This window comes from Pezoporus wallicus, unplaced genomic scaffold (assembly GCF_028554395.1).
Source record: "Pezoporus wallicus isolate ANWC-B61680 ecotype Strahan unplaced genomic scaffold, APGP_CSIRO_Pwel_v1 contig_5908, whole genome shotgun sequence".
NCBI classification, from domain to species: domain Eukaryota; kingdom Metazoa; phylum Chordata; class Aves; order Psittaciformes; family Psittacidae; genus Pezoporus; species Pezoporus wallicus.
In genome coordinates, this window is record NW_026635282.1 from 1,426,443 (window position 1) to 1,453,930 (window position 27,488).

General features: G+C 36.5%; 1 protein-coding gene across 19 annotated transcripts in view; it reads right to left on the bottom strand.

Annotated features, from left to right (window-relative positions):
* The window catches only part of FUBP1 (far upstream element binding protein 1), a 35,305-nt gene extending 10,426 nt beyond the window's left edge, over positions 1-24,879 (bottom strand). Inside the window, exons 1-23 of one of the 19 annotated variants that reach the window (XR_008973160.1) lie at positions 24,522-24,569; positions 23,901-23,991; positions 22,853-22,915; positions 21,962-22,000; positions 21,563-21,602; positions 20,621-20,670; positions 20,457-20,528; positions 20,128-20,185; positions 18,461-18,623; positions 18,263-18,361; positions 18,070-18,171; positions 17,299-17,401; positions 17,114-17,214; positions 16,463-16,604; positions 15,095-15,255; positions 14,164-14,318; positions 13,997-14,076; positions 11,126-11,254; positions 10,461-10,535; positions 5,264-5,409; positions 2,659-2,706; positions 1,591-1,730; positions 228-313 (exon numbers count right to left, since the gene is read on the bottom strand). Coding sequence is in view for 10 of the 19 variants with exons in the window: in XM_057417141.1 (XP_057273124.1) it covers positions 1,725-1,730; positions 2,659-2,706; positions 5,264-5,409; positions 10,461-10,535; positions 11,126-11,254; positions 13,997-14,076; positions 14,164-14,318; positions 15,095-15,255; positions 16,463-16,604; positions 17,114-17,214; positions 17,299-17,401; positions 18,070-18,171; positions 18,263-18,361; positions 18,461-18,623; positions 20,128-20,185; positions 20,457-20,528; positions 20,621-20,670; positions 21,563-21,602; positions 21,962-22,000; positions 22,853-22,915; positions 23,901-23,991; positions 24,522-24,554 (1,956 nt within the window). In the remaining 9 variants the exon portion in view is untranslated. Of the gene's footprint in view, positions 1-96; positions 1,731-2,658; positions 3,671-4,488; positions 4,843-5,263; positions 5,410-9,324; positions 9,742-10,460; positions 10,536-11,125; positions 11,255-13,996; positions 14,077-14,163; positions 14,319-15,094; positions 15,256-16,462; positions 16,605-17,113; positions 17,215-17,298; positions 17,402-18,069; positions 18,172-18,262; positions 18,362-18,460; positions 18,624-20,127; positions 20,186-20,456; positions 20,529-20,620; positions 20,671-21,562; positions 21,603-21,961; positions 22,001-22,852; positions 22,916-23,900; positions 23,992-24,521; positions 24,649-24,863 lie in introns of those variants that run through there. The other 18 variants (XR_008973158.1, XR_008973161.1, XR_008973159.1 and 15 more) reach the window with 18 other exon arrangements.
* Positions 24,880-27,488: the final 2,609 nt, after the last annotated feature.

The following is a 27,488-nucleotide window of genomic DNA, read 5'->3' on the forward strand; positions in this document are numbered from 1 at the left end:
GAAGTACTAGTTAATGCCAAAATCTTTACTCTGAAACTGTAATCTAAAACTAACAAAGGCAGGAAGAGGAGCATAAAAAAGACAAAACCATTGCTATTATTATCCATCAGTTTACATTTATTGAGAAAAAAACATACAAAAACCGTAATACAGTTAACGTGTAACCCATATTACATACAATGTCAATGCAAACTCAAAACCACATTTTTGTAAAGCATTCAATTTACCTCAGTCCAAGCTGCATCTCCCTAAGACACTGTTCCCATCACAGTTGCCTTTTAAAGCCAATCTTCTTTTTACACACGGGTAGTTTCTGCAGAGAACACTTTTCTCAGGACGAAAAGGCATTTCACATGCACGCAAGAGAAATATTTGTGCATAAATAAGAGTTTTATAAGCTATTACTAGGGAAGAGGGAATCCTGCCAACTGTATGCTTTCTGAAAAGCCCAGACCTCCCTTTCCTCCCCCCTCTTCCAGAAAAAAAAGCAAAATAAAAAGCTTCTACCATGCAATGGAATAACTTAAAACATTACTTTAGAAGAGAACAGGGGAGAAACAATTTCTATCATCCCATAAAACGCCACTAGTAAAAGGACAAATTCTTGAAGATAGGTTGAGGTTGTGCAAGTGAATAATGATCCTCTCTGCCTGGACAACTTAAACTAGAAGACTTATGATAAAGCTAGACTGAAGATTATCCACCTGACATTTTATTTCATGTCCTATTAAAGTACAGGCTACAGAAAGTGATACGAAAACACTTGTTCTACTTTGAACATTATATTTTCCTTTTTAAACTTTTTGTATTCTTCACATTCTAAACCTGCAGGACTCTTAAGGGCAGGGCGGAAAAGCAGGAAACATTTAAAGACACCTTTTGGACAAGTTAATTACATTTCTAAGCAAAGCCAGTCATGTTTTTGGATCAGGACAGCTCCCATAATCTGCTCCTGTTCTGCCAAGAACCATGAGCTTGGAGACAAACTTGAAAAGTAAACACTATGCTTAGCAAGAACAGCATGCTGTGTAAGCTCAGCAGTGAGAAAGCTGCAAGTCAGTACACCTCAAATGCTACACACAAGAACATCTCACTTTCCACACACTAGCAACATCCAACTGGCATTTTCTTATCTCCTCCCACTGTCTAAAATTGAAAGACTGTTCAAGATATTTCAGAACAACAGTTGAAGAAAAAAGTATCATGTAAAAGGAAGTGAATAAGTGACTTGCCCCAACACTAAATTCACAGTTATCAAAATCCAAATGTACACACCTAACCTTTTCTCATGCCAAAAACGAAGTTACATATTAAACTACAGATGAAATATTAAGTGGCTTGAGAAACTGAAGCACAACTGGTTTTAGTTCAAAAATTCAGTATATCTAAGCTTGACTGTTTAGAAGAATATAAATTAAAATAGATGATTTATATTATTAAATCACAGTTTAAAAAACTTAACAGATTATGGAACATTTATGGTCAAACAATAATACTTTAAAGAATGAAAAGTGATCAGAACAAAAATTATACCCTACACCATTATGTATGGGATACATTTCAAATCTGTTATGTTTTTGCCAATTTTACCTTCTACATGGAGCCCTTCTATGGTCCATGCTCATCGGCTCACCAATGGCATACACTCAAAGGATTCCTCTTTACTGGTAGTAACTATCTCAGGACCTGATTCTATGAGCTATGATTTGGTGCTTGCAGCATCTTCAGCACTGTGTGTGAAAATGAAGGCAGTATTTTTGAATATTTTTCTTTGATGTACAGATAAGCAGGACTTTTGCAAAAGCAGCACATTTCAGAAACAGAATAATCAACAAAAAAAACCCAAACAGATGCTGCTTTACATTAAGCTAAAAAAAACCCCAACCCAACACAAAAGCACCCCCAAAAAAACAACCCCAAAGAACCCCAACAACACCCAAACCAAAAACCTGTACCAGACCATCTATAAGACATACAAACATTTTAAACTATCAAAATATACAGCAATTCAGTTAAAGTATCAAGAAACAGGATACACTAGCTGCTATACAGATAAAATATTATTTGCTGTTAACATTTAATTGGTGCACATGCTTTTTCATTTAAAATATACTAATCTCTGAAACTCCAGAATTTGTTTTCCTACCATGTCAAGCATGAATAAGCAAACTAAGTTATCTAAAAATTCCACTAACACACTATAACTGTTAAGACAGGTTATCAAGTTCAGTGATAACAACAAGATGCAATATTCTTCATATTTAGGTCTCACAAGTTCAAGTGGCAATAGTGCCCTATTATAAAAAAACATTCGTGAAGGCTGTTGACGTTTCTAACCAAAGCAATTCCTGCATATTTTAAATGTTTGAGTCTTTAATTGCAACAATTACCTATTTGAGGAAAAATAACAAAAATTACTTATTCTGACCAAGTTTAATGCAATCTACTAATCTTGTCTAAAAAAAAAGAAAAAATTACATATTTACCTAGAAATATAAACAGTTGTTTAAAAAAGACTTTCCACTGAAATGGAACCGTGAGTAACAATGCATTTGGGGAAGCAGATTGCTTTTCAATACACAACCACAAAGATCTCACAGGGACAACATTAATGTACTGAAATATATTAATTTATATACTTCCTTAGGTTGTGCTTACCTGTTGCTTTTTTGCAGCAGAACCTAAGGTGGAAGGTCTGGGAAGGCACTGTGAAGTATAAATAATTGCACTGTTTGCAATTAATAAAGATTTTATACCTTAAATGAATCAAAATCAACAGCCTCCATTTTGTGAATGATAAAAGAATCCACTGAATTTAATTCTGCTCAGTTTAGTACATAATAAATGCACCAATCTATAAGGTTATCTACAAAATACCATGCAAAATATCTGAACTATTAAACTTCATAACCTACACTAAAGATAGCAAATGCTGTCCTAGCCTTTTTTAAGCTACCAGAATAATTCCTAATTTTAAAATGGATAAAAAGAATTCCTTCTATTTCTACAGCACAATATATACATTGCTAATTACTTGAATAACTACTTCAGTTTTCAAGCCTTAACTTCTGTGCAGCCACCCTAAAAAAAAAACTTATTCTCAAAGCAACAATATGGTGTTCCAAAAGATAAAGCAATTTAACAGTTATAGATTTAAAACATACCTACATCACTATGTATCTGCCAACTAGCTGAAGGCAAAGACAACTTCTGTCTAACAACTTGTTCCAAAGACTTGAGTGTTACGATATGCATACTTTAAAACACTGAACAATACACCTGTCTCAGGAGTACTAATAAAAAAAACACTATTACTCAGATACAAAGAAACACAATTTTTTTTTAGCTATTGCTGAACGGTTCACGAATACTTACCCAAAAGCTCATATTATGTGTATGTGCATATATATACGCAAACCTATGTTTCTGAATTAAGAAGTAATTACGGTTTCCTAAGGTATCAGCACTGTATTCCAACATAATAGTTACACAAGTATGGCATTTTCATTATGTGGAACATTGACAAAAAGATACTGTTGCAGTTCATCAATTTGTCATTCTGATGTACTTACAGTGCAATGCTCCTTGAAGGAACAATCAAGGATGATACACAGCACAGTCCTTCTCACCCCTATAGAGCTAGTTCTATACTGGCTGGATCAAACCTGCACTTCAACAGACAATGGCAAGACAGACTGTATTGCATGTAGTCTAATATATGCAAAGAGCCAATAAATATGCAAAGAGCAAACACAAGATTTTAAGAGAATCAGATTTTTAGTATGAGCATTAGAGCAGTAAGAAGTTTCAAGTATATATAAAAATATTCAGTTGATTCAAATGCTTGAGTATTTACAAAACCAAGTTATTTGCTCTGCAGGAAGTTCTCAACCACTCCCCATAACTCAAACAAAACAGTGTTTTAAGGACAGATGCAATTCCTGTAACTACTACGCATACCACATTGACTTTTCTACACTGAATTTTGAAGTGGACTACTTTAAACTGAAGGCTTAAGCACATTACACTTAAAATAACTTTCATAACTAGTCTGAAAAAATCCATAAAATAGTTATGCAGGAACAGTTTTGAAGTATTCCATCAGGAACAAAAATTACGTTATAGCAGCTGCACAGGTCTGAAACAGTGGTCATGTATAAAAGGAAATTTCACTGTTAATGCAATGGAAGTATGCCAAAAAAAAAAAAAATCACTGTCTTAAACACATGCAGTTTTACTCAAATAGAAAGAAAATTAAGGTATCAAGATTACTGGTGCTAGGCAGCAAATACAATGAATGAAAGAGATCCTCCACCTACAACTATTCTGCAAGACGGGAAAAACATGTCAACGACAAGTTTTTAAACTCAACAAGGTTTCATGGGTTGGGGGAAAAATAAGCTCATTTGTGTACAGGTACCTTGATTCAGCGTTGCAAAACAATCCTATAATTCTTTATATACCCACATATCCAACTTACCGACACAGGAGGTTTCATATTATTTATTGTAAAGCACAAAACAGGCATTTTAAAAGTGATAAAGTATACATTGAAAAAGTACATTTATATCACAAAGCATTGACCACATAATTGCAAATACATTTGCTGGAATGTGTACATCTACACTAATACTAAAAACAAACCATTTTTCATTTCTACACAGAAATATTACCTCCTATCAGTAGTGATAGATATTTTGTACATTTTCAAAAACACTATTTTTTTTTTAACCAAACAAAATTAAGATCTTCATCAAGGCGTCTGCATCCATACATTTAACAAAGGTTTTTTCCCCCACACAATGAAGCAAATACTGTATTGTCCACTTCTTATTATTGGCCCTGTGCAGAAGAGATACATAAGAGATACACAAAAAGTTAAAGAAAATCCTTTAAATCGAGCTAACTCAGGAGTGAAGCCTTTAAGAAAGAAAAATTGGTTAATGTAAATGGTGGTGGCTTCTTGCATGGTTTTCAAAACCCTGGGAGGAAAAAGTTTTTCTTAAAAAAACCACAACAAAAAAAAAACACAACAAAAACCAAAACACAACCAAAAAAACAAACCCCAAAACATAATCACCAAACACATGGATAGATACAGAATTTGCGTAATCAGGTAAACAAAGTAATCTATTAATTATTCTGATAGTTATTTCGCTAGAAAAAAAGATGCATACTCCAAAGGTAACAAAGCAGGAGACATGCAAAAATATATAACCACTGAAACAGAAGCCAGCCAAAAAAAAACACTTCAACTTTATACCTGTGGTGCTGGAGGATGTTGTGGCATTCCCTGTGGACTTGTCTGGGCGTAATATGCTGCCTGTTGTCTGTAGTACTCAGCCCATGCTGCACTGTAATCCGGCTGACCACCTGGCGGAGCGCCTGCAGGGGCAGGAACTGCTTGACCTACAAGTAATTAAAATGATACAGCTTGGTTGTTGCAACAGAAATGAGAAAATGTTGACATCTCACTGCCCAGCAAACATCACCTAGAGTCTTGCAATATTCCTCCTCAGCTTCAGAATAATCTTGTGGCTGCTTTTTTTTTTTTCTTCACCTAACCACTCATCCTATTATTTTAATGCAAAGATTCCCATGTAAAGCAAAATTAAGTAACTGTGAGGACAATTTTTTTCCACCTCGACTGGTGTTCCAAAGCAGAAGTCTTTGCTGACTTCAACTGACCTGAACAACCAGCAGCAATTAAATTAAAATACAGATCAATTAAACTAAAATACAGATCAACAGGCAAGATTACTTTCTGTAATTCATCTAGACTGACTTTATCTTATTGTACAGAATGTATTATTAAATTCACCAGATGCCATTACCCCAATTCATTACCCCAATTGTGGTCTCCTTAATGCAACTGCTAGGTTACTGCAGATAACATTTTTCAAAGAGAGCATTTGTTTTTGTAAACATTTACTCCACCAATGAATACAGTCCTGAAACTTCTCCTTCCAACCTTCATTCAAGTTCCAATTCTCTAGAAATAGCATGTACACATAAAGTCACTTTCCCAGACTTACAGCTGAGAACTACCAGTCCCTCCAACAAATACAACTTGCAGCTTTAAAACTTTAAAAATAACTATTACTACTGTGATACGACATTTTTGTATTTACATTCTTAAAAGGTATCTGTAAAATCAAAGTTTTACAGTCAGAAACCCCACCTTCTCCACAAGTTACTTCTAGGATACTAAAAAATTTATAAAAACTAAAAAAACACTACAAAACCAACAGCATCCAATGACCATCAAGAAAAAATGCAAGCCTGCACCCTGTACAGTTCCATGTGCCTCTCATCTTTTATCCTGCTACCACGAAAAAGGTTCCACACAATGATGGCTGAAAGTTTTCAATCCTACCTGAACCCAACTCACCTTTTATTTGGACAGAAGACCATTAATGCTGGGGAACATGTATCAAAGGTTTCAATGAACTGTTTTCTAGGGTATCATATAGAAGGTTGATTTTGTTTTTTATAAAATATTTTTACACAGAAAATTCACATGACTACTAGATATCTGCACGCTCTTACATACACGTGTATTCTTTCAATCCTCTCAAAAACATTGTGACCAGAGAATGGAAACAGTTGGCAACTCTTCCATTTTCCAACTGTCTATACAACTTAGAGTTTTCCCACTTACACTGTAGATGTATTAAAAAACCCTCTCCATCACTTCTGAGGTTATACAGTAAAGCAATTAGCTTCTTTAAATTTTAAGAGCTGAAATAACATTTTACAATTTGTCACACTTATAATTTATACTTTTGAACAATTATTTTAACCAGAATGATTTTAATATGGTTACAAATTATCCCAGGACACACTACTCATTTGAGGTAATAATTCTATTTATAAATCATTTAGCTATGTCATAACTGTCAGCACAGCTGAATGTGCTAAGGCATTTTTTTGTGTATTATGACCAAAGAATCTTCTGACATTCAAGAAGGCAGTACTGAAATTCGAGTAACAAACCAAATATATGAAGTTTGATCTACTCAAAAATGTCAAACTGGACTTCTCTTCTGAAACAGGTTAATAAGGATTCAAAATATTTTAGCTGCATCATTCCTGTAGTAAGTACTGCAAGTAATTCTGAAATTACTCACGGAGTTCAGCAGTTTAGTCAGAACTTCCTTTCAGTGTACAGAATTACACTGAAACAATAAATGTTCATTAATATCCAGATACAACTGGAATACCAATGAACAAGACTGATGTACTACACACAAAAGAAACACAAGAAACAGAGTACATCCCCATCAAGAAGGCTAAGAAAGAAAAAGCTGATGTTTCTACATGGTTTCCACTACTCAAATCATAAAGGGTGATTTCAGTAAAAGAAAACTTTTCTTTGTTCTTTTTCCTGCTACAGTGGTGAGGAATCATTAAAGAACAGTTCCACTGTCTTATTATGGAATTCCTCCATTATAAATCAAGCCCACAAGAATGGCTTTAAAAGATAACAACTGCTATAGTGACATATCGATCATTTACTAAAATACAACTTCATGTTTCAAGGGAGCTGTTACCCTTGCAAGATTTTTAGGGCCCAGTTATGCAAATCTGTTTCAGCTCTCAAGGAAAACTAAAAATACTATGTCTCCAACTCAAGATAACAGCATCTATTATGTCTTCAAAAGCCAAACTATTCTGTTACCTGGTAATACTCAAGGGAAATTACAAACAAAATTTTCTAAATTTATCAAGTAGGGTACCAAGCAATTAGATAGTCTGGATCACCTACAAGATCCATGTACAGCAACCTAGCAGTGTATATGAATATGTTTACTAGCTTTCATTTTTATTTTTAATTGTATTTGCTACTCAGCAAGTCTAGGACCAAAATATCAGTCTGAAAAAGGAGATGGATCTTATCACTGTATTTTTGAGTTGGGAAACAGGTTATTTTCTAGTCACTGTTTTGTATACTGTAAAAACATGGAAAGTGGTTTTTATCAATAGCCAAGTCATACTGTACCAGTAGGAAGCCACTCTGGAACCAGTATTATGGTTTTAATGGTAGTATTCAAAGGTGCTTTAGTTTACAACTCACTCAATACTTAAAAAACCATGAGAAAATCCTGATCACCAACTGCAGTATCAGATCCAGCTCACTATTGCCACCCTCATAAGTTTGCCCCATGCACTATGGAAAAAGTTTTCTTCAGCAGCAAAACTAAAACTGCTTGGGTGCAGCACTTTCCAAGCTTTAGTTCAGTTCCCCGTAACAGCTGCTTGTGTAATTATCTGTGCTGTGAAAAATCTGAAAGAAAAGTCAGTGAGTAACTTGTAATTCTTACCTTCCCCTTTTTTATATTAATAGGGACATAAGTTAATGGGGACAGAAGCATTACAGTAAGTACAGGAGGAAGCACAAACAGTAGAGACTGCATCTCAAAGCCTGCAGACCACATGAACTTGCTGACAGTCAGCCTTCCTGTTCCATCAGATTTTGTACTACTTAATGCTATTAAGGAGGTGGGGAAAAACACCACTTAGCACTAATTCAGTTCTAGGTGAATTCTCTGCCCTTCAACCCCACTTAGTCAGTTCAAAGTGGATCTTAAGAGAAATGTTATCTTCCATATTAAGATTTTCAACATGCTGAGGAATCAAAAAGTTCTCGTAAAACTTTCGGAATGGAAAGGACCTTAAAGATCAAACTCCCTGCCATGGGCAGGGACACCTTCCACTGGACCAGGCTGCTCAAAACCCCATTCAACCTGGCCTTGAACACTGCCAGGGATGGGGCAACCACAGCTTTTCCGGACAACTCATTCCAGTGCCTCACCACCATTATGTCATGATTTACACACTCGAGCTCATGATTTATAGAGTCAAGTTATACAGGTCTAGACATCAAGAGCTCTCCTTCAGGAAAGAACTCAATCTGAAATAGAAAGGGAAAAAGTCAATCAAAACTGCATTTCTGTTTTTCCTCTTATTTGATTGCTGACTTAGGTTTTTTTATAATTTTGCATTTGAAGAGCTATTATTTACATCGCCCAATGTCTTTTTTGGGTTCATACTCCTCTTTGGATTTCCTCCCAGAAAACTCAATCCCAACACCTTATAACTAGCTAGTTCAAGCAAATGTAAGACTAGTGCCACTCACTTTGGTTTCCAGAGACAGAAAACTACAAAGATGGCAGAGCCCCTGCCAACAAATTACACCATTCTTAAATAAGCAGAAAAAAACCCCTCACAACTTTCCATTAAAAAATGTGAGATGAACTAACGCTAAAATGGGGGGGGGAAGGAAAAGGCCTATCACATCTTAAAAAAATCATGTGTCTGGGAGTTCTACTGCAGTTTTCTTAGTCCAATACACAATTCTCCAAGTATACCATCATTACATATTTTATGTTTCATTCCACCACTTTTGCTATGCCAAAATAAGAATAGGGGTAGTTATGTCTTCACAAATAATTTGACATCAACCTGGTAGAAGGCTGGCAAGAGCAATTAAATGTGCTATTAATCTTAGCTCCAAATGCTTAATATTCCATGAGAAAATAGCGTGCAGTTGGAAGAGGACAACTCGCTAAACCTCCCATGCAAACAAGGAAACAAAAATCCAAACCAGATGCTGCTACATGTCTGGTCAAAGAGAGATACCAGAGAAAGCACTGGCATGTGCAAGCCCACTAGTTCTCAGTATACAAATCTGCATCAATGACAACACTCATGGGAGAACACTGTGGACAAAACACTGACCTGGAAGACATTACCATGATTTATAAGATAATAGAACCTTCTGCCAATGCATCATGTCCATTTAATTTTTCCTTATTCTGACAAAAGCAACTTAACAAGCAAATACATTTCAGTTTCATAAGACAGGTCAAGCAAAGTATTTTGAAAAAGCTAGCAACAACATATAACCTGCAGTTTAAACACAGATTTTAAGTACTACAAAATACTATTTAAAAAAAGGGCATGATGTAAATGAAAGCTAGTTATGATGCTTTCATTACCTAGAACACAGAAAACAAGTTACAAGAAAAAAAATATTTATTTACGTTATCAGCATTAGGAAACAACTATCAGACAGCTTCATGATGTATATCAAAGTTGAACTCCAGAACTTATGAAATATACTTTAAATATATACTTAAAAATACTCAGATTGAAGTATTTAAAAGATGTTGTTTCCCAAATGATCAAATATAGACATCTCACTAGGTATGAATTATTTTTTGCAAGTTGATAACTAGCATGAATACAAGTAAATGCCTTAAGCACAATACAAAATTTTAAGTCTGTTTTACTGCAGGTTTCAGGGCCTTTAGCAATATATGTGGATTGTGCATTTTTATTTTCATTGTTTAAAAAAAAACCAAACAAACCAAACAACAACCCTTCTTATCAAACACAATACACAAGTCTTCTAAAACATTCTACCATGCGACAACAGAAAACACCTGCACACATACCCATCTTTTTGTAGTACTCCTCCCAGGCCTTGGTATAGTCAACCTGCCCTGCTGGTGCTGGATTTGGCTGATCTCCTGAATTACATTAAAAATAGTCAAAATAAAACTAGGTTTGGTTTCATGTGTAGAACATTTTACAAATCATGAAATGAAATTTTAAGTAACAATCCCAAATAACATAGCCCAAACCTGACACTGTAAGCCTATGTGGTACAAACTATTATAAATATGAACTATTTGTAAAAGACACCAAAGGAACAAAGAAATGTTTGAAACATTTAGCATGTTTTCAAAATTCAGGAAATGCATATCACTCACAGTACAAAGCACTACCTAAAATGTAAGTGGTAAGCCTTATCCAGGTGCAACAATTATACTAATACAACTTATACCATAATTGTAATTGTCCTAAAACCACTCATGTGGTGCAACTGTTTAAGGATATGACAACAGTTTGGCTCATTTCATTTTTACTTATGACTGCACTACATAGACTTTAAGTTAGCCCAAGTAGCAACAAAATTCTCTCTGGAATTCACAAGACAAACACAAGAAAATAGACTCCTTTGCAATGAATTTACCCTATATATGAAGACAACAACAAAAAATAATAGGGCGTCTACACCCCCACAAATGAGAAACATATCCATTTTACTAAAAGCTACCTTGTCCATTAGTTTGGGTTGTAGCTGGTCCACCAGGAGGGGCTGCAGGTGGTGGCTGTGCTTGCTGCTGATAGTAGTGAGCATAATAAGCTGCCCACGCTGCTGAATTGGGATCTGTTCCTGGCTTACCTATGAAAACATAACGTAAGCATTTATAAAAAGTAGTATGAATGGAATGCGACCATCAGAGCTCCTATTTCCCTCCAAGGAAAAATCCATCTAAACCAAATAACCACATACATCCTGTGAGTATCTCTTCAGTCTAGTAAAAACTTCCATGTTTCAGACAAGTGTATTGTACACAGTGTACTGTCATAGGACTGATAAGAAAATTGTTTCAAAACTACTACAATGCCATTTATTAATTTTTTAGCATGACAAACTGCATCAGACTTTCAAGTTCATACTCTTAGTCAAGGTACTAAATGTTATCAACAATGAATCATCCTAGCACCAAACAATCTCAGTGGTTTTACTTTCGTCATAACATCACACTAATGACCACTGGCACAGGTGGAGGAGGGATGCCAAATGCATGTTTCTGAAACAGAAGAATACAAATCTTACTAGGTATTTGCAATGCATGTCAGTTTTAAGGTAACAGTAAAATACAGAAACACATAGTATTTTAAGAACCTGAATCCCCATACACGGATATAAAGCATCACTGTTTGCTTACAGCTTTTTAGTGTAACAAATAGTACAACATCTGCTGCTGCTATCTCCATGCTTCCCTTACTTTTAACTATATCTAGGTAGGCCAATGATGCTGTTTCCTAAAGCCTTGTTTTTGTTTTTCACATACAGCCTTTAGGAATGGCTTATTCTTGTTCAATCACAAAGACTGATTACATTACCAGACTGGCAATCCACAAAAACTGAAAGTCTACTATTGGAGAATGTATGTTTTGTAATGCAAACAACATCCTTTAACATTATTTATATCCTTAAAAGGATAAAAATATCTGCAAATAAATGCAGCCAACTGAGGAAAGAACTTCACTTAAGGACAGAGACATAACTGACACTCTAAAATGGGAATAGAAGTGTATTCACTCCAAACACAAAATAGGTTAAGACAGTGGCTAACAGAAGATAAAGAACTCCCCATAAAAAGGGCATCAGGGAGAAGAAATCCCCAACACATTTCTTGTAGCATTTCATTTAGCATTAAAGCCAGATATAACCACTTAAAAAGCACACATTAGTCCCAGCATACAGAAAACAATGTTAACACACTGTTTCCTTTTTAAATTGCACTGCTTCCATCAACAATAATGCATTTAAACTATGTTCTACGGTTACCTGCAAATATCAAATAAGCCATTGCTCTGTTTCGCCCCCCTCATTCCCCTTAGTAGCTACTTCTCTAGAGTAGAAGAACACAGAGCTGGATTCATTAAATATCCAAAGAAATATGACTGTAGTAACTAGCTCCACTTTCATGTGACAAGAAGCAAGCATGGTTCTGGAGAAAGCACCTCTGAAAAAAATACTAAAATAACCCATTTGTTACACTGAAATGAACAACTAAGTGGAAAACTGTATAAAGCTCATCCAAAGAAATGCTAGTTGAAAGAAACAACTTGAAAAGCACAGAAGAAAATGTCAACAGATTTTAACAGGAGTATTTATACAAAAACCTCTTATCAGCATTAAGATGACACCAGGGTTATTTGCCATTTTTACAGTTTTTTACATAGGTAAATTTAAAAAAAAAGGCAAAACAAAAACCCAAACAAAAAACAACAGTATGAAAAAGGCTGTAATGCTTTGCGAATGGTTTTGAATTTAATGACACTTTTGGTATGCTAAGACTTAAAGTCAAGTCACTCTGAATCATTCCACTTTTAAGTAATACAATAGACATTTTCAAATTCTAAACTGAATGCATGCAGATCAACCTTTTATAAAAGTCTGTGAACTGAAACCAGAGATTGTTCTTTGCTTAGAAATGATATATAAAAGACTTGGATAGGAACAGAACTCTCTATAGATTGTAACATCCCCCAGAGCCCTCCCTTTCTTACCTATGGAACTTGTGTCATTATCAATAGCTATCAGAAATATTTACTCCATTTATAGCAAAAAATAAAATTGACATCTTCTGGCTGAAGTGAAGACGACCAAGGTCTACCTCAAACAAATGAGGTACAAGTGACTCAAGCATCTAGCCTTACCATGACTTCCTTGACTGCAGTTCCGTTTCCCCATATGCTCTAGTCCAACCAAAGGATGTAACTTAAAGAAAAGCAGGATACTACAACTTTGGGAAGTTGTAATTAAATAAAAACTCCTAGTCTTGACAAAGATAAACAGAAATAGAAGAAACAGATTCTACAAAGATGGGTTTCAGAAGAAAATACAAAACTATTATAAGCAAAAGCTTAAAATACACAATTCTAACTAGTATTACTGTATTAACATAAATTTTATCCCTCATAAAGGACTGAACAGAATAAATCCGTATCAGACTCTAAGAAGCAAATCTCATATAGGTCAACAAAAACTAGAAATATATAATATAGCGTAAATTGTGCAAAGTCAGGATCAGTGAGATTGTAATGGGCGCTGCTTAAAATAAAATATGAAGTAATTGACCATTAAAGAAAACATCCTCATTAAAGAACTTCATGTTTAGTGAAGAAGCACGTTCCAACTTTAACAACTGAATTTCAATGTCTCACAAGAAACATGTGGAGTGTAAAACATACATAAACTAACAATCAGAAAAAAAAAGCCTGAAGAATAGGAGCTTTTTCAGATTTACCAGTGTTAACACAAATGAATTGTGAAATGTACATACATGTAAGGACAAAACGTATATACTTTAGTATATCCACGCTACAGCGTAACTATGACATTTCTTACCTGGATCTGGTGGGTTTGGTGGCTGCCAGTGTGGGTAAGCATTTCCCCATCCTTGTGGAGCATATGGAGCAGGAGGACCACTATAAAAGATCAAGTCACACATATACACTGAAAGCCAGTTCCAGGGTCACCCTATAAAAAAGGAAGCTAGCTGAAGCAGTACTTACTGAGGTGCAGGACCTGGAGGACCTGGATTATAAGGAGCTGGGTTATATGGTCCCATGGGAGCACCAGGACCTGGTGGCCCAGGAGGTCCATGTGGGCCAGGAACAACACCATGGGGTCCATGTGGAACAGGTGGACCCAATGGATTTACTGGACCCTGTAACAAGAGTAGCACACAGATGAAACTTGAACATTTTAAGAATATAATTTAAGAGGTTTGATGGTTTTTAAATAAAACCATTTCCCTGGGGAAATCCGTCTTCCTGAATAATTAGGCTTATGGCTAGTTAAAGAGTTAAAACCAGCCATGGCAGTAACAGCAACTAAAAAGGTGCATTTGTTTCAATTCCTTCTTGAGGAATCCAAGAGTTTACAAATCAACATAGATTCTTCCACAAACCTAAACAAAACTATCAGGGTTTTTAAATAAACTGATACATCTAAATCTGGTTAATCTTGCTAATTAAATCTGTTTGTAAGATCAGGTACAAAAAATAGGCAGTAAATATGGTTACATATGTACACAAAACTGTAGTTAAATTGAAGTTTGTAAACTTAGATTAAAACTCCACCTCAACACCGTGAGACTGAAAAACTAAACACACAGCTTAGTAGCTTTAAGAGTATCAAGTGTATCTTTGAAGTCACCAAATTTTTCATTACACACCAAGTGGGTATCTTCAAGAACACATCATTAAAACCCATGCTGTATTACACTGAAGAAAACCACTGTTACTTCTGTATCAAGTTATTGCTTCCTTTGGTACATCAAGTTATGTTTACATTACTTCAAACCCAGATTACCATTATTACTATCATCAGTTTATTATTTGATTAAATAATTTGGAAGTGAAATGGAAAAAACATCTCCACAAAGGAGACTTGCCTCCTATTCTGTTATGACAGTAAACCAAAATATAGTTAAATACTCACTCCAATCTTTTCTTCTATGAGTTGTCGTGCATAATCTATTTGCTGTGGTGTTCCACGGATAGTAAACATCTTCATGTTGGGATCCGCATTAGGTGGAGGATTTCTTTGAAGTTCTATTCTAGCACCAGACTGCTGGCTTATACTTTTAATAGTTTCACCACCTACAATGCAACATACAGCTTTTATGACATGCATTGAAGCAAAAATACTAAGATTCAAGTCAGAAAAAGTCACATGCATGGAAACTGAAGATAAAGAAACGAAAAGGCACCTTTCTTACGAGCCATGCAAGAACATCCAAACAATTTTAAAAAGTGCCTTTTCAGTCTAGTATAGAACTTTCATTGTAATAAACCAGTAAAAAGAAACTATTTTTTAAAGATCAAACTATTGTTCCTGAGAAAGAACAGCGAAGAACCCCTACAATATGTCTTTTTCATTCATGTGAAGATGGAAGATTAGACATGAGTATCAATCAATACCCAACAATTATCAGAAAATACAACCTTAAATCTCATCCTCCCTATAAAGCAGTAGAGCAAGCACAGATGACAAAAAACACCTAGAAACTGACCAGATGGTAAAGTACAAATATTCTGCGGTGCATTTTACCCAGAAAGTTAAATTCCCTAAACTAGTTCCTCCTCTTACAGGATCCTGAGAAGTTACTTCTATCATTAATAGGCACAAAGTTCCCAAAACAAGGATCATTTTGCATTTAAAACAAAAATACCCCAACAACAAGAAGATCAGTCAACCTTCCAAGTCAGTAACTGAACTATGTCAGCCTATGTACTGTGTCTGGAAAAGACATTACAAACTGAAGACTAAGATAACTCACGTGTTCCATTTGGAAGCATGCAGTAAATTGTTTATAAAATAAAATTCTTTGAGAAGTAGCTGCTTTAATAAACACACAACTAAGAAATTGTTCTAGGATCCCATAGTAAAAGATCTTCACTAGAATATGAGAAAAGTAGTTTTAAGAGTGAGATACAGATGAGTAAGATAAGTAGTTTTAGAGTGAAATACAGTAACACTAAGCTAATCAAACAGTACCAAATGCAAGTTAATTAGATCATCTAAGAATCTATCAAACGCTACCAATGCAACTCAGTACTTACTACTTTAAAAAGTTACATAAATTTACTGGGTCTTGATTTTTAAGTACTAAGGTATGGGTCTTGGTGAGGAAAATGTGAAAAGGGTATTATGAGTGTTGTGATTTAGCAGTATTGTGTTGCTCCACTATATATGAAACTATTTCCCAAGGCTTCTTTTGAAACCTTTCTCTAGTACCACTATCTGTACAAATAGAAAAGCTAAGAGTTGTTTTAAATACACATAGATATGCGTAAGATATATTGCCTTTGCCAATGATTAATCCAGTTTTGCCAGTGGGAACAATAAAATTGAATTCCTGTAATCCACCAGGAGGGCCCATGTTCCAGTTGCCTTGGCCTCTACCCCTTCCTCGACCACCAGGTCCTGGGCCACCAGGGTTACCAGCCTGGAAAGAAAAAGCAACAAATTAGCATGTTCTATAAAAAGTACTGCAAACAAATTGTTAAGAAAAAAAATATTCACTACTCATAGATTTGAATGAAAGATGACGAAGGAAAGGACATAGAAGCAAGTAGGAAGTTTCACGGGTACAAAGACATAATTTCTGCCTTCAGTAAATGCAGCAGTGAGGCCCATCTCACAATAAGCATTTAAAAACACTGATCACAACCAAAGGTTAACAGTATATAGGCTATTAATACAAGGTAACAGAAGCAGCAGCACTAGAAACAGTCAAATCAAGAGCTGCCATGAGTCTGAATCAGTATTGTCATCCTGATACTTGCAGAACTGTAACTATAAAAGCAAACATTCACATTCCAGACTCAACTTTGAAGCAGATTCAAATGACACCATTAAATTATCTTCTTTAGTTATACACTCATTTTTAAAAATTTTATGTCTTTCAAGAAGTCAGGCAGGAGACTTTAAACAGTAAACAATGTATTACTCAACCTGAACACTTCGAAGGAGATCTGTAATAATTTCTGCAGCATGCTGACATCTGTCAGGAGGCCCTGTGATTTGGGCTATCCTATCTGGAGTTGTTCCGTCATCTGGAATAAAAATGAACTATTCCAATATATGTAATCCAGTAAATTTACACTCAATTCACAGAAACTTAAGGACTTAATACGAACCTGGCTTGAACTGGATCCTAACACCAGCATCATTTTGTATCTTTTTTATCATCTCTCCATTTCTTCCAATTACAATACCTACAGCAAACCGCGGTATTGGAACCTTAAAGAGAAAAAAAATAAATTCAAGCTATCGATGATGCAAATATTCCCGCCAAATTAACAAAATTAAAGGGTCACATATTAGGTTGGTAAACTAGGGCCGATTCTATGCTACTTTTTAAAGTGTGATTTTTTAAATTTTTTTTTTAGTATCCAGTCACAAGCCTAGCAAAAACTGGATGAAAATATCAGAGAGAGCCTATGCACAAGTTCTTATAGTGGCAGCAATTCCTTTGATGGTGGGTATTATGCTTCCCACAATCAAAGAACAAAAGTTCTAACACGCTTAAAATGCACATTGTAGCAGATGAAGCTTTCAGCGTCACTTCTGATCAACAGTTACATGCTTATGACTGTCATAATAAGTGGACTTAAATACCCTTTTTTAAAGGCCAAACTCCAATTTCTGTAACATTATATATTTGGCTATAAAACTTATCTCTTATTTGATTAAAAAATCCAGCTAGTTGGAATTCTTCAGAACTGCTGGTAATGTAAAGTGAATGCTGTACGGCATCTGAAGTTGCAATTTCAGCAATGAACAAGTAATACTTACATGCCGCAACCACTTTTGGAATCTGGTTAAAAGCTTTCAGTGGTATTACCCAGCTTTACATTTTAATGTTAACATCTCAAAATACAGTGAACAAGTTTTTCAACCATGCTTACGTCTATCCCTTCATTTCCTCCTATTCTTGACCCATATTCGTTGCGCACCTCTCTAAAGCCACCTTGATCACGAATTAACTCCAGCACCATTTCCTTGGCTTGCTAAAAGAAGAATGAAAGTTTGTTTAGGTACTTCATTCAGGCAACATCAGAATGGATTTAAAAATGCTCTGAATTCTGAAGGACTCCTTACCTGAACTTTATAAGGGTCTCCAGTTATCCTAAGGGGCTTGTCTGCACCAGTGTTCTGTGGACCATCTTGAATCATGACCATTTTGACGCCTGCCCGCTCCTATTTCACAAAAGGGAGGTCAATATCCACTCAAATCCAGATTAGAGACTATCTCACATTTTTACAAGATGATACATACACACACACACACATACATACCTGCAACTGTTTAATCGTCTCTCCACCTTTTCCAATAACTAATCCTGCTTTACTTGCTGGAATCATGATTTCTTGGACTGCATTTCCAGGTCCATCACTATGGTGAAAGCCAGGTGCAGGTCTTCCCTTTTCAACTATCTGATCAAGTAATCTTTTTGCTGATCTGTGAAGGCATATATACATTTATAAATATGTATTATAATACAATATGTATTATAAATATATACTCCAACAAGTGCCACTTGCTCACACCCATTCTGCTTGTAAATTTTTATTTTCTTAGTCTGCAAAGTTTCTGAAGAAATATAATCATTATCACTAATATGAGGCAAACTCAGAAAATCTGTAAGAATAATTTAAGAAATTAACTGCCAGATTAATGTGGTAGATCTAAAACCAGCCCAGTGTCAGAATACAAAATGTGTTTCTTTACCAAACACACCATCATCCCTGAATACAGTTACACCGATCAAACCTTAATTCAGAAGATGGAAATGTTGTCCTTTAAAATATTTTTAAAGTCTTAATTAGAAGATTAATCATTGTTACAGTTTACCTTTTTAGTGCATTTTTTAAAAAGAAAAAAAAAAAAAAATCAGAGAAAACATTTTCTAACTTTGCTTAATTTCAGTAGTAATTTGAGTAACCTCTAATTTGACAGCAATTTTTCTTTAATGTACCATCAACCATTCTTAAGGCAGATCTAGTCTATGTTAAGTTCTATAAAAAAGGAAAAAAAACCCTGACACTGTTTAAACCTAGGTTTAACATCAAGTACTGCAATAGCTACTGCTTCAATCAGCATGCAAAGCAAGCACATATGTACTTGTAGCCATTACCAGAATATTGAACAAAAGTAAGTATATATTCACCACATGGGAGTTGCTATCAGAGTAAAACTGGGATTACAGTATTAACATCAGTTAAAAATCCTTTCCTATAATATGTGAGTGGAATAAACTGTAATTAGAAAGAAAAACCTCCTGTAAAGAATGACTTCATGAATCCCTGGCTGCAACATAAGATGACAATACCATGCTACTTTCCCAAGGGAAAACACACAGCTGCAGACCTCTACCTGCAAACCTGAACTGGAAGCAGCTAACATAAATGAAGTAGCACCAAATACACTACTACACTTAAGAACTTTCTCAGCATATCCAGGATAAGGTGGTCTTTAAGTCACTATATGACTTCTGTGCCCGTAAAGAAAGCAAATCAAACAGAACACTGTTACAATCCTCTTCCCTGAACACAGGAAGGCAAAAGTTAACTTTGCTGATAGGTATTAGAGACACCACTTACAATAATTTTTGATATACATTAATTTACACAAAAGCCATTTAGGAACTCTGATGGGCTGGGCTCTGAGTAACTCCTACTCTGACGCATTACTCATTTTTCCACATTTTCCCCATGTATTATCTACAAGGTTTGGACTGGGAAAAGTTGGAGGTTTCATGTATTTGTCTTAAAATTCCAAGGATGCTGAGGGCCTTTTTTCTTATGTATACATTTAATTGTCCCCAGACTGCCTCTTCAATAGAAAAAAAGAAAAAATACTGTGTTATGAACATACTATCTAGATACAACATTTTGATCATAAAAAAATAAATTTAAGTGTATTGTACAGTTAAATATGAACACACCAAATTTGTTTTACTTACTGAACAGACTCTGGTGTTCCAGTTAGCATACACGATCTTTCAGGCAGGCCTCCACTATCTACAGTCATAAAATAAAACAAATTTCTTAGTAGTGTAAAGTCAGAAAGAGGTTATGTGATCAAACATAATATATGAACTACTGGAATTTCACAGAATTAATGTATCACAATAATTTTGCATTTTTTTAAACCATGACAACTACCATTAGCACAAAAAAATTAAAATACACCTTTAATGAAGGTTCAGGCAATCAGAAGCAATGACCAGCTTTCTGAACTTTCTACCAAAAAAAACCCACCAAAATAAAGAATAAAACCACAAATAGTTACCAGGTGCAATCTGTATTTTACAGCCCGACTCTTGCTGTATGCGTGAGATCTGCTCTCCACCTCTGCCAATTACTTAGAGAAAGAAAACACCAAAAGATTATTTGTATTAACAGCATCTGCTAACATTCCTCATTATACTACACCACCACATCCATACTACTTACTGAATCCAACCATGCCATCTGGAACTTTGTACTCTTCTGTCATCACAGACCTACAGATAACGTTACATCAAAAAAAAAGACCGTTCAGAGACCAAACTGGCATTAAATCTATATATATCCTCCCATTAAACTAATGAAACCTACTGCCCCCATTATTATCCTGGCTTTCATGTCTCACATCAACTTTGAAAGTTGTTATGCAAGCACAGTACCAAGTAAAGTGACAATAAACAAAAGTGACTATGAACAGTTCAAGTGTAATATGAATCAATCTGAGTTTTCCTTCATCCTCTTCACTATTAAAAGATGTGAGGTACAAAAAGGTAATATAGCATTTTAAGTTTCATCTGTATATTCATCTAAGTATGCTGAAAATACACAATCCCAGCACCTTGCATATCAAAACCAAAAGCCAAGCATGATAGTAATAGCTGGATATGGTTGTTTAGGGAAGAAATAACTCGAGAAAACTACTATGCTGTAGCAAATATGAGAAATATGCTGTGTCAAGTCTGAACCCCCCTCTTTTTTTTTTTTCCTTTTTGTTGAATTCCATTGCTTTTCTTTTTGTTTAAGGGATAGTGTCAACCCCTTTCCCCTTCAGATCTGCTTCTAACTTCAGGTTATGCTACCTATGCTCAAGTAGTAAAAACCAGCAAGGCATTTTCCTTTTACTAAACTTGATGTATAGCCAAGGCTGCAGAGAGAATGAGATAACAATATAGATGCGTTTTAAGTGTTCGGCTTGGGACTTGCGAAACTAGATTTCAACAAATCACACAACTAGAAAGTAATTCTTTATGCAATTACGCTACTTTTCAGGTAAGCTCTCATTGATACCACCTGAAAATTAACGGAAAAAAAATCATGAAAAAAAAATCTGCAACTGCTTTCTTTCAGTAAAGAGGAAAACTCTACATAATGCATAATGCAAACTCTTACCTTTGCTGTTGATGCATTGGTGGTAGCTGATTTCCAAAAGCTATAAACAAATATCATTAAAATTAAATTCAAACTAGTGATAAAATTTACAACTAAGCTTCCCCTTTGATAATAAAAATTAGCTGGATGAACTTTTGTCCAACTTGACTTTTAAGAAGTGTTATCAAGAGTTTTAAAAACGGCTAAAACCATTCTCAACTGTTGCTAACTACACTGTCAATTTTATAAAGCAGACTTGCATTGCTTCAAGAAAACAAGACATAAACCCCCAGCCATACATTTGGTACTATTGATTCAAGCATCACCTACCAGAACACCATTTCAGATTCTTGACAATGTCACAATTGCTTATTTTTCCTTACCCCCCCCCCCCCCCCCCCCCCCATAAAAATTACTTACAGTCATTCTGAGGAGCAACTTTCTTAGCATCTGGTTGATCTGAAAAATTAAGATGTTTTTGAATTTTTTTTTCCTAAAAATTCAAGAAGTGTTTACACCTTTTAGTGTGAATCGTAACTTTCCAGTGTGTTTTAGTCCCCCTTTCATTTTTTTCCCTATTTTTCCTCCAATTTCAGGGAGTTGATCATCTGAACAGAAGAAAGAATCTCACGAACACTCAGCAATTGGTTAGTATAGCTGAAAAGATGTTAGGTTTTTCCATGTATCTACTCAAGTAGTTTAACAAAAGGCAGTTTTCAGAACACACTGTAGATTGCTCATAGATACCCAGTCACTGAAACTTAACTAAGACAAGGAACAAAGTTTAGCTGTTGGTTGCTCAAGCTAATGATGCTTCTATAGTTAAAAAAAAAAAAAAGAGAAAAAATAAATCAAACCCATACAAAAATCAACAATGATTTAAAGGAAAAAAAACCCCACAAAAATCTCTGACAATGACCACAAATCTACATCAAACATTGGAAAATACAACAGTATCACATGGAAATGCAATCTCAATCTGAATGTCAATATGAAATTCCTATCCAAATATCAAGCATTTCATAGCATAAAACTTCAAAAAAAAGCAGATTCAAAGCAACTACATCATTACCATCCAAATCCTTTCTGTACAGTAAAGGAATAAAAGGCATAATTAACCTCTACCTGAAAAGATAAGACTTTGGATGCTTCTTTCCCACCCCAAAATAAAGGTTATATGAACCATCATAATTTATGTGTGGCAAAAACTCAAGACACATATTCCAAGAAATATTTGTGTCAATCCAGAAAGATCCACTAGTTTATGTCATGTTTACATACTAAACACAGGTAATAAATAAAAATTCCTGCCTTTAAAAGGAGAGGGCATTCCCTCCCAGTGTGTTGTACTGCTCGGACTTGTCCAAGAGCCATCTACACATAAAATAAAAAGAATACATTACATATATCATCTGAAGCATCATTAGCTCATTTTTGTATATTGAAAATCTCACTGTTAATAGGAAAAAAAACTTCATTACACAAGAACTCCTGATATTAAGCCCTAGTTACATTCTGTAGACTGAGTTTCAATCCTCTTAACGGAAAAAAAGTCATTGCTCTTTTGTGAGACCTAGGAAAACATTACAACAAGTTCAGAGATTTCTTTCCACAATTTAGCCAGGATTCTGTGTGTCTATTAAACATACCAAACCCTGTTAAGTTCAAACTGACTGCTTAGTAAGAGACCGAAGACCACACACACATTTCAAGGGAAAACTTTACTGCAGTATAAGGAAATCCAAAACGCTGCAAAAAGATTTAAATGTGATCTTATCAGGGTTCACACATGCTACAGGCGCAAATGTTAAGACTAAGCAAAAGTATCTGCAAGATAGAAAATACACTTTCCTGTCTTTTTTTAAAGTCCTATGCTTTTACAATGAAATGCATTAAGTTTTATTTGAAACGGCAATAATAAAGTATATGAAACAATCAAATTAAAAGAGTGAGCACTTCTTACTCCAATGGTAATTTACAAACTGTAATCAGCCCTACACAACTACAAAAGACTTAAATGATATATCTGTGTAAGTTTCTCAACCATGCATTTATCCCCCCCCCCCCAATATGTTTTCCTTTTTAGAATGTTTAAACCATTAATAGAATGTTTAAACCATGTTAAAAATATTTTATAACAGGGTTACATTCACTTCAGGTTAGAGCATGATGGTTTAAAACTATTTCCCCATTAAACCGAAAATGAAAAAGCATGTAATGATCTACAAAGGGCACAAGATGTTTTTATGCTGTGCTATGGGAAAACAAACAACAACCCACAAACCAAAAACACCACCTACAATTTTTGTAGCACCATGGCCATACTCAATAGCCAAATCCAGCAGTAACAAGTGCATACCTCCATCCTCAAGAGGTCTTTTTTGTCCTCCATAACCGTAGTCGTTGGAATTCATTGATGTGCCAGCATCTCCTCCAATTTTTGCTGCAATCTAAACAAAGGCAGATGTTGTGAGGTGGGAAAAAACCTAAAAATCCACCAATAAGCCCTCATTTATTCCAGGTCTTCCAAAAGATTTTGAGCAATTTATACAAGGCACACTACAATGACCCAAAATAAGCACAAGGCTGGTGCTAGGAACAGTTTTCCTCACATAAATTATATTTTATAGTATCTTCAACGAGACTTGTGCTCAGCCTTCAACAGGAAACCTTCCTACATTTTCTCCATCGCTTGGGGAAGAAGGAAAAAAAAAAAAAAAAAGGCAAAAAAAAAAAACCACTGCAGGGGGAGTTGGAACTAGGTAACTTAAGGTCCTTTCCAACACTAACTATTCTATGATTCTCAAAACCAACTACCTTTCAAACAGCAGAAACTTTTTTCCTGAAAAGGGTTTTCCTTTTCTACTCATTATTCCTGGAAAAAAAAACAATCAAACCCACTGCTAAAACTACTCCAAACATCAGCAGTCCCAATAACGCTGGGCCTTCAACTACTGCCAAAACTGCGACCAGTTATTACCAGAGAAGGTGAGAATTTTACCCGAGAAATCATGAAACCATCGCCTGTGGTGCAAAAGCTACAGACTGAACTCCGGGATAAAGAACTTCCTACAAGACGGCCCTGGCCGCCTTCACTCCGCAGGCCGCAGCCCTTCCCAACCGGTCTGAGCAGGTTAGCGAGCACCGAGGGCGCCCCGGGGAACACAATGCGGGCCGCGGAAGGAACCGCCTTCTCTCCCGCTGCCCGTCAGCCACCCACGAGGCCCGGCACGGCGCCGGGAGCCCGATAAGCCGCCGCATCGCCAACTGAGATTTCGCCTCCCCGCCTGCAGCAGGGACCACAACGCGCCGCACCCCTCACCCTGCCGCTCCGCGAAGGCGCTGATCGCTTCGGGCCGAAAACACTGCGAGCGCCCAGTCCGCCAGCGGGCAATGGCGGAGTAGTGGGAACCAGGGACTGACTGAAAAAGCTTTTCACCGCCCGAGGAGGGCGGGCGGACGCCGCGGGCGCTCGCCACGGCGTGCGCGGAGGGGGGCGAGGGAACAAGACAGGACAAAGCTCCCGCCATTCCACATCGCAGACACATACTGACGGAGAAGCCCCGCTCCGCAGGTCTTCCCAGAGCACAACCCGCTAACTCGTTCCGCGGCTAAGGCACCGCGGCCTGGATGCGGCTTGGCTGCCTGCCTGGCCGCGTTAGGTTGTGCCCGGGGAGGTGTTCTGGTAGCTGTATTCCGTCCCAACGGGTTTCTGGGCTAGCTGAGGACCGGGTGAGGAAGGTAGCTGCCGGGTAAGCCGGGCCTTTTCTCCGTTTTAGCCTGGTGTTGTCTTGTGGAGGAGGCTGTTCTTAATGCCGTGCTATTGCACGGCTGCCGGGCCCTGTCAGCGCACCCACGGTGTGACGCGGGACAGCTAGGAAAAATAATATAAGTTCTATTTCAGGGAAGAAACCTCGGTGTCTGGCGGTGGAGGCTTGGCTGTGGCTGGAGAGGTGAGGGGTGCCTTGTCAGGCTCCCGCTTAGAGGCAGAGCTGTTGAGCCGGGGCAGCCCTGCTTGCGCCTGGGGCTGTGCGGCCCGTCCCCTCGGCCGTGCTCTTTGCGGTGCCCTGGCCGTTGTGTCACTCGGGCGCGGCCCGGCGCTGTCTTCCGGCGGCTTTTCGTTGTTTCCACCGCTCCATGGAGCGAGGCAGTTTGGTTTTTTATTCGTTCGCTTTTCAGGAAGCTTTACTTGCCGCCTCCTGCAGCGTCCAAGATTGTGTATTTCTTGTTCTGTTACTATACAGTTGTTGCAATTTGAAGGGTTTTTTTTTTATTTGGGTTCTTTTTTTGTTTTGTTTTTTTTTTCTTCTTGTTGTGTTTGGTGTGTTTTTTTGTTTGTTTTTTTTTTCTCTCGACTGCACAACCACAAGCTTAAATAAAAAATTGGAGCTGGTCGTGCTTTAATCTGGGCCCTGTTTGGGTCCTCTGACGTGCTGTGGTGTTATGCTGAATATGGATGACAGTGTTGCGAAGACTTCACATCTAGATAAGGTCACAGAATATCTACTTAGCTGTTATAGCAGTAGGGACTGGGTAATACTGAAGGGGAACTAAGCTGTGTAACTGTTTTCTGTACTGTTCTGAGAGAATGCTTTGCATTTAAAAAATTATTTATATGCATCGAACTGTAGTTTTTTCATCGACTCTTTCATTACATTAATATTTGGGTTTTTTAACGATGTGTGCTTTTAAGATGAAGAGTGGGATGTCTTTTCTAACCTGAATGAGTCTGTTTGTTGTCAGTTTAAATTAAGCAGCTGTTGCTTTGGACTTTGCCTCGTCTTGGGCTCTATGCAGGGAGGGGGCAGCTCTGTTGGAGTTATTTGAGAAAGTGCATCCTGCCGTTTTCTTTTTTTTTGCTAGCCTTGTAGCTCCATGTTGCTTTGAGAAATCCTGTGTTCTTGCTGGTCCCTTCAATTCTGGCTGTTTATACATGGATCATCTTAGTAAGACTAAGTACAGCTGCTAAGGTCAGATCATACTGCAGTTTCTTCCCAGATAACTCCACCAGAGGAAGCTGAGAACATGTGCTGGGTTGGTTTTTTTTTTCCTTCTGTAAAACTTTGAAGTAATATAGCTCAAAAGGATTTTAAGGTAAATATATTCCACAAAATCAGAATTTGTACATGCTTTTGGGCAGATTACTGTATATAATTAGAGCTAGGTGAAATTTGCTGTTGTGATACTTTGGCTGGAAAAGCCTATTAAGAATTATCATATACCTTCCATTAATGTAGCTGTGGTAGTTGGGGAGGGCAGGGGGAAAGCAAAAATAGGTTTGGAAAGTGGGAACTTACTTTTTATGCTTAACTCTGCTATTTCTAAGCAACACTTTGACCTTGAACTATTTTTTAATTTTCTTTGTTAATGAGAATTTGTCTGCATATACCAGCCATGGTGTGCAAATCAGTAAGTTGAGCAATAGTTGACTGTGAGGCATTAAAGCTAATACATAAAAGGCTATGCCTTTTATGGCTCTTTGCTTACTAAATGTAGAGGGTCTATGTGCTTTGCTTTTTATTTTTATGAAATGGGCAAGTGATTCTTTGTTAAGTTCTGTGAGAAGGGCTTTAACTGTATAATATTGCTATTTGTAAGTAGTTATAATGCCTTGGGCTAATAAAAACACTCTTGGGCGGGACTACAAGCATTCTAGTTGCATTTGTAAACAACTGATAAGTGAATGTCAGTTTTGAATTTATCAGCTTTTGACCACAGCGTGAGGTGATGCTTCATTTGAAAGCCGAGATATATATATATGATTCTTGAAGTTACTGTATTTCTTGGGCCTTCAGGTAGAGCACCAAACCTAACAAATTACAGAGGAGTAAGATCTTAAATCTGTATAGATACTAAGTTCTTATTTTTACTGTTCCTAATCTAATGACCTTTATCAACAATGGAAGAGTTACTTCTATCTGTATTTCCCATGACGGCACTTGGATCC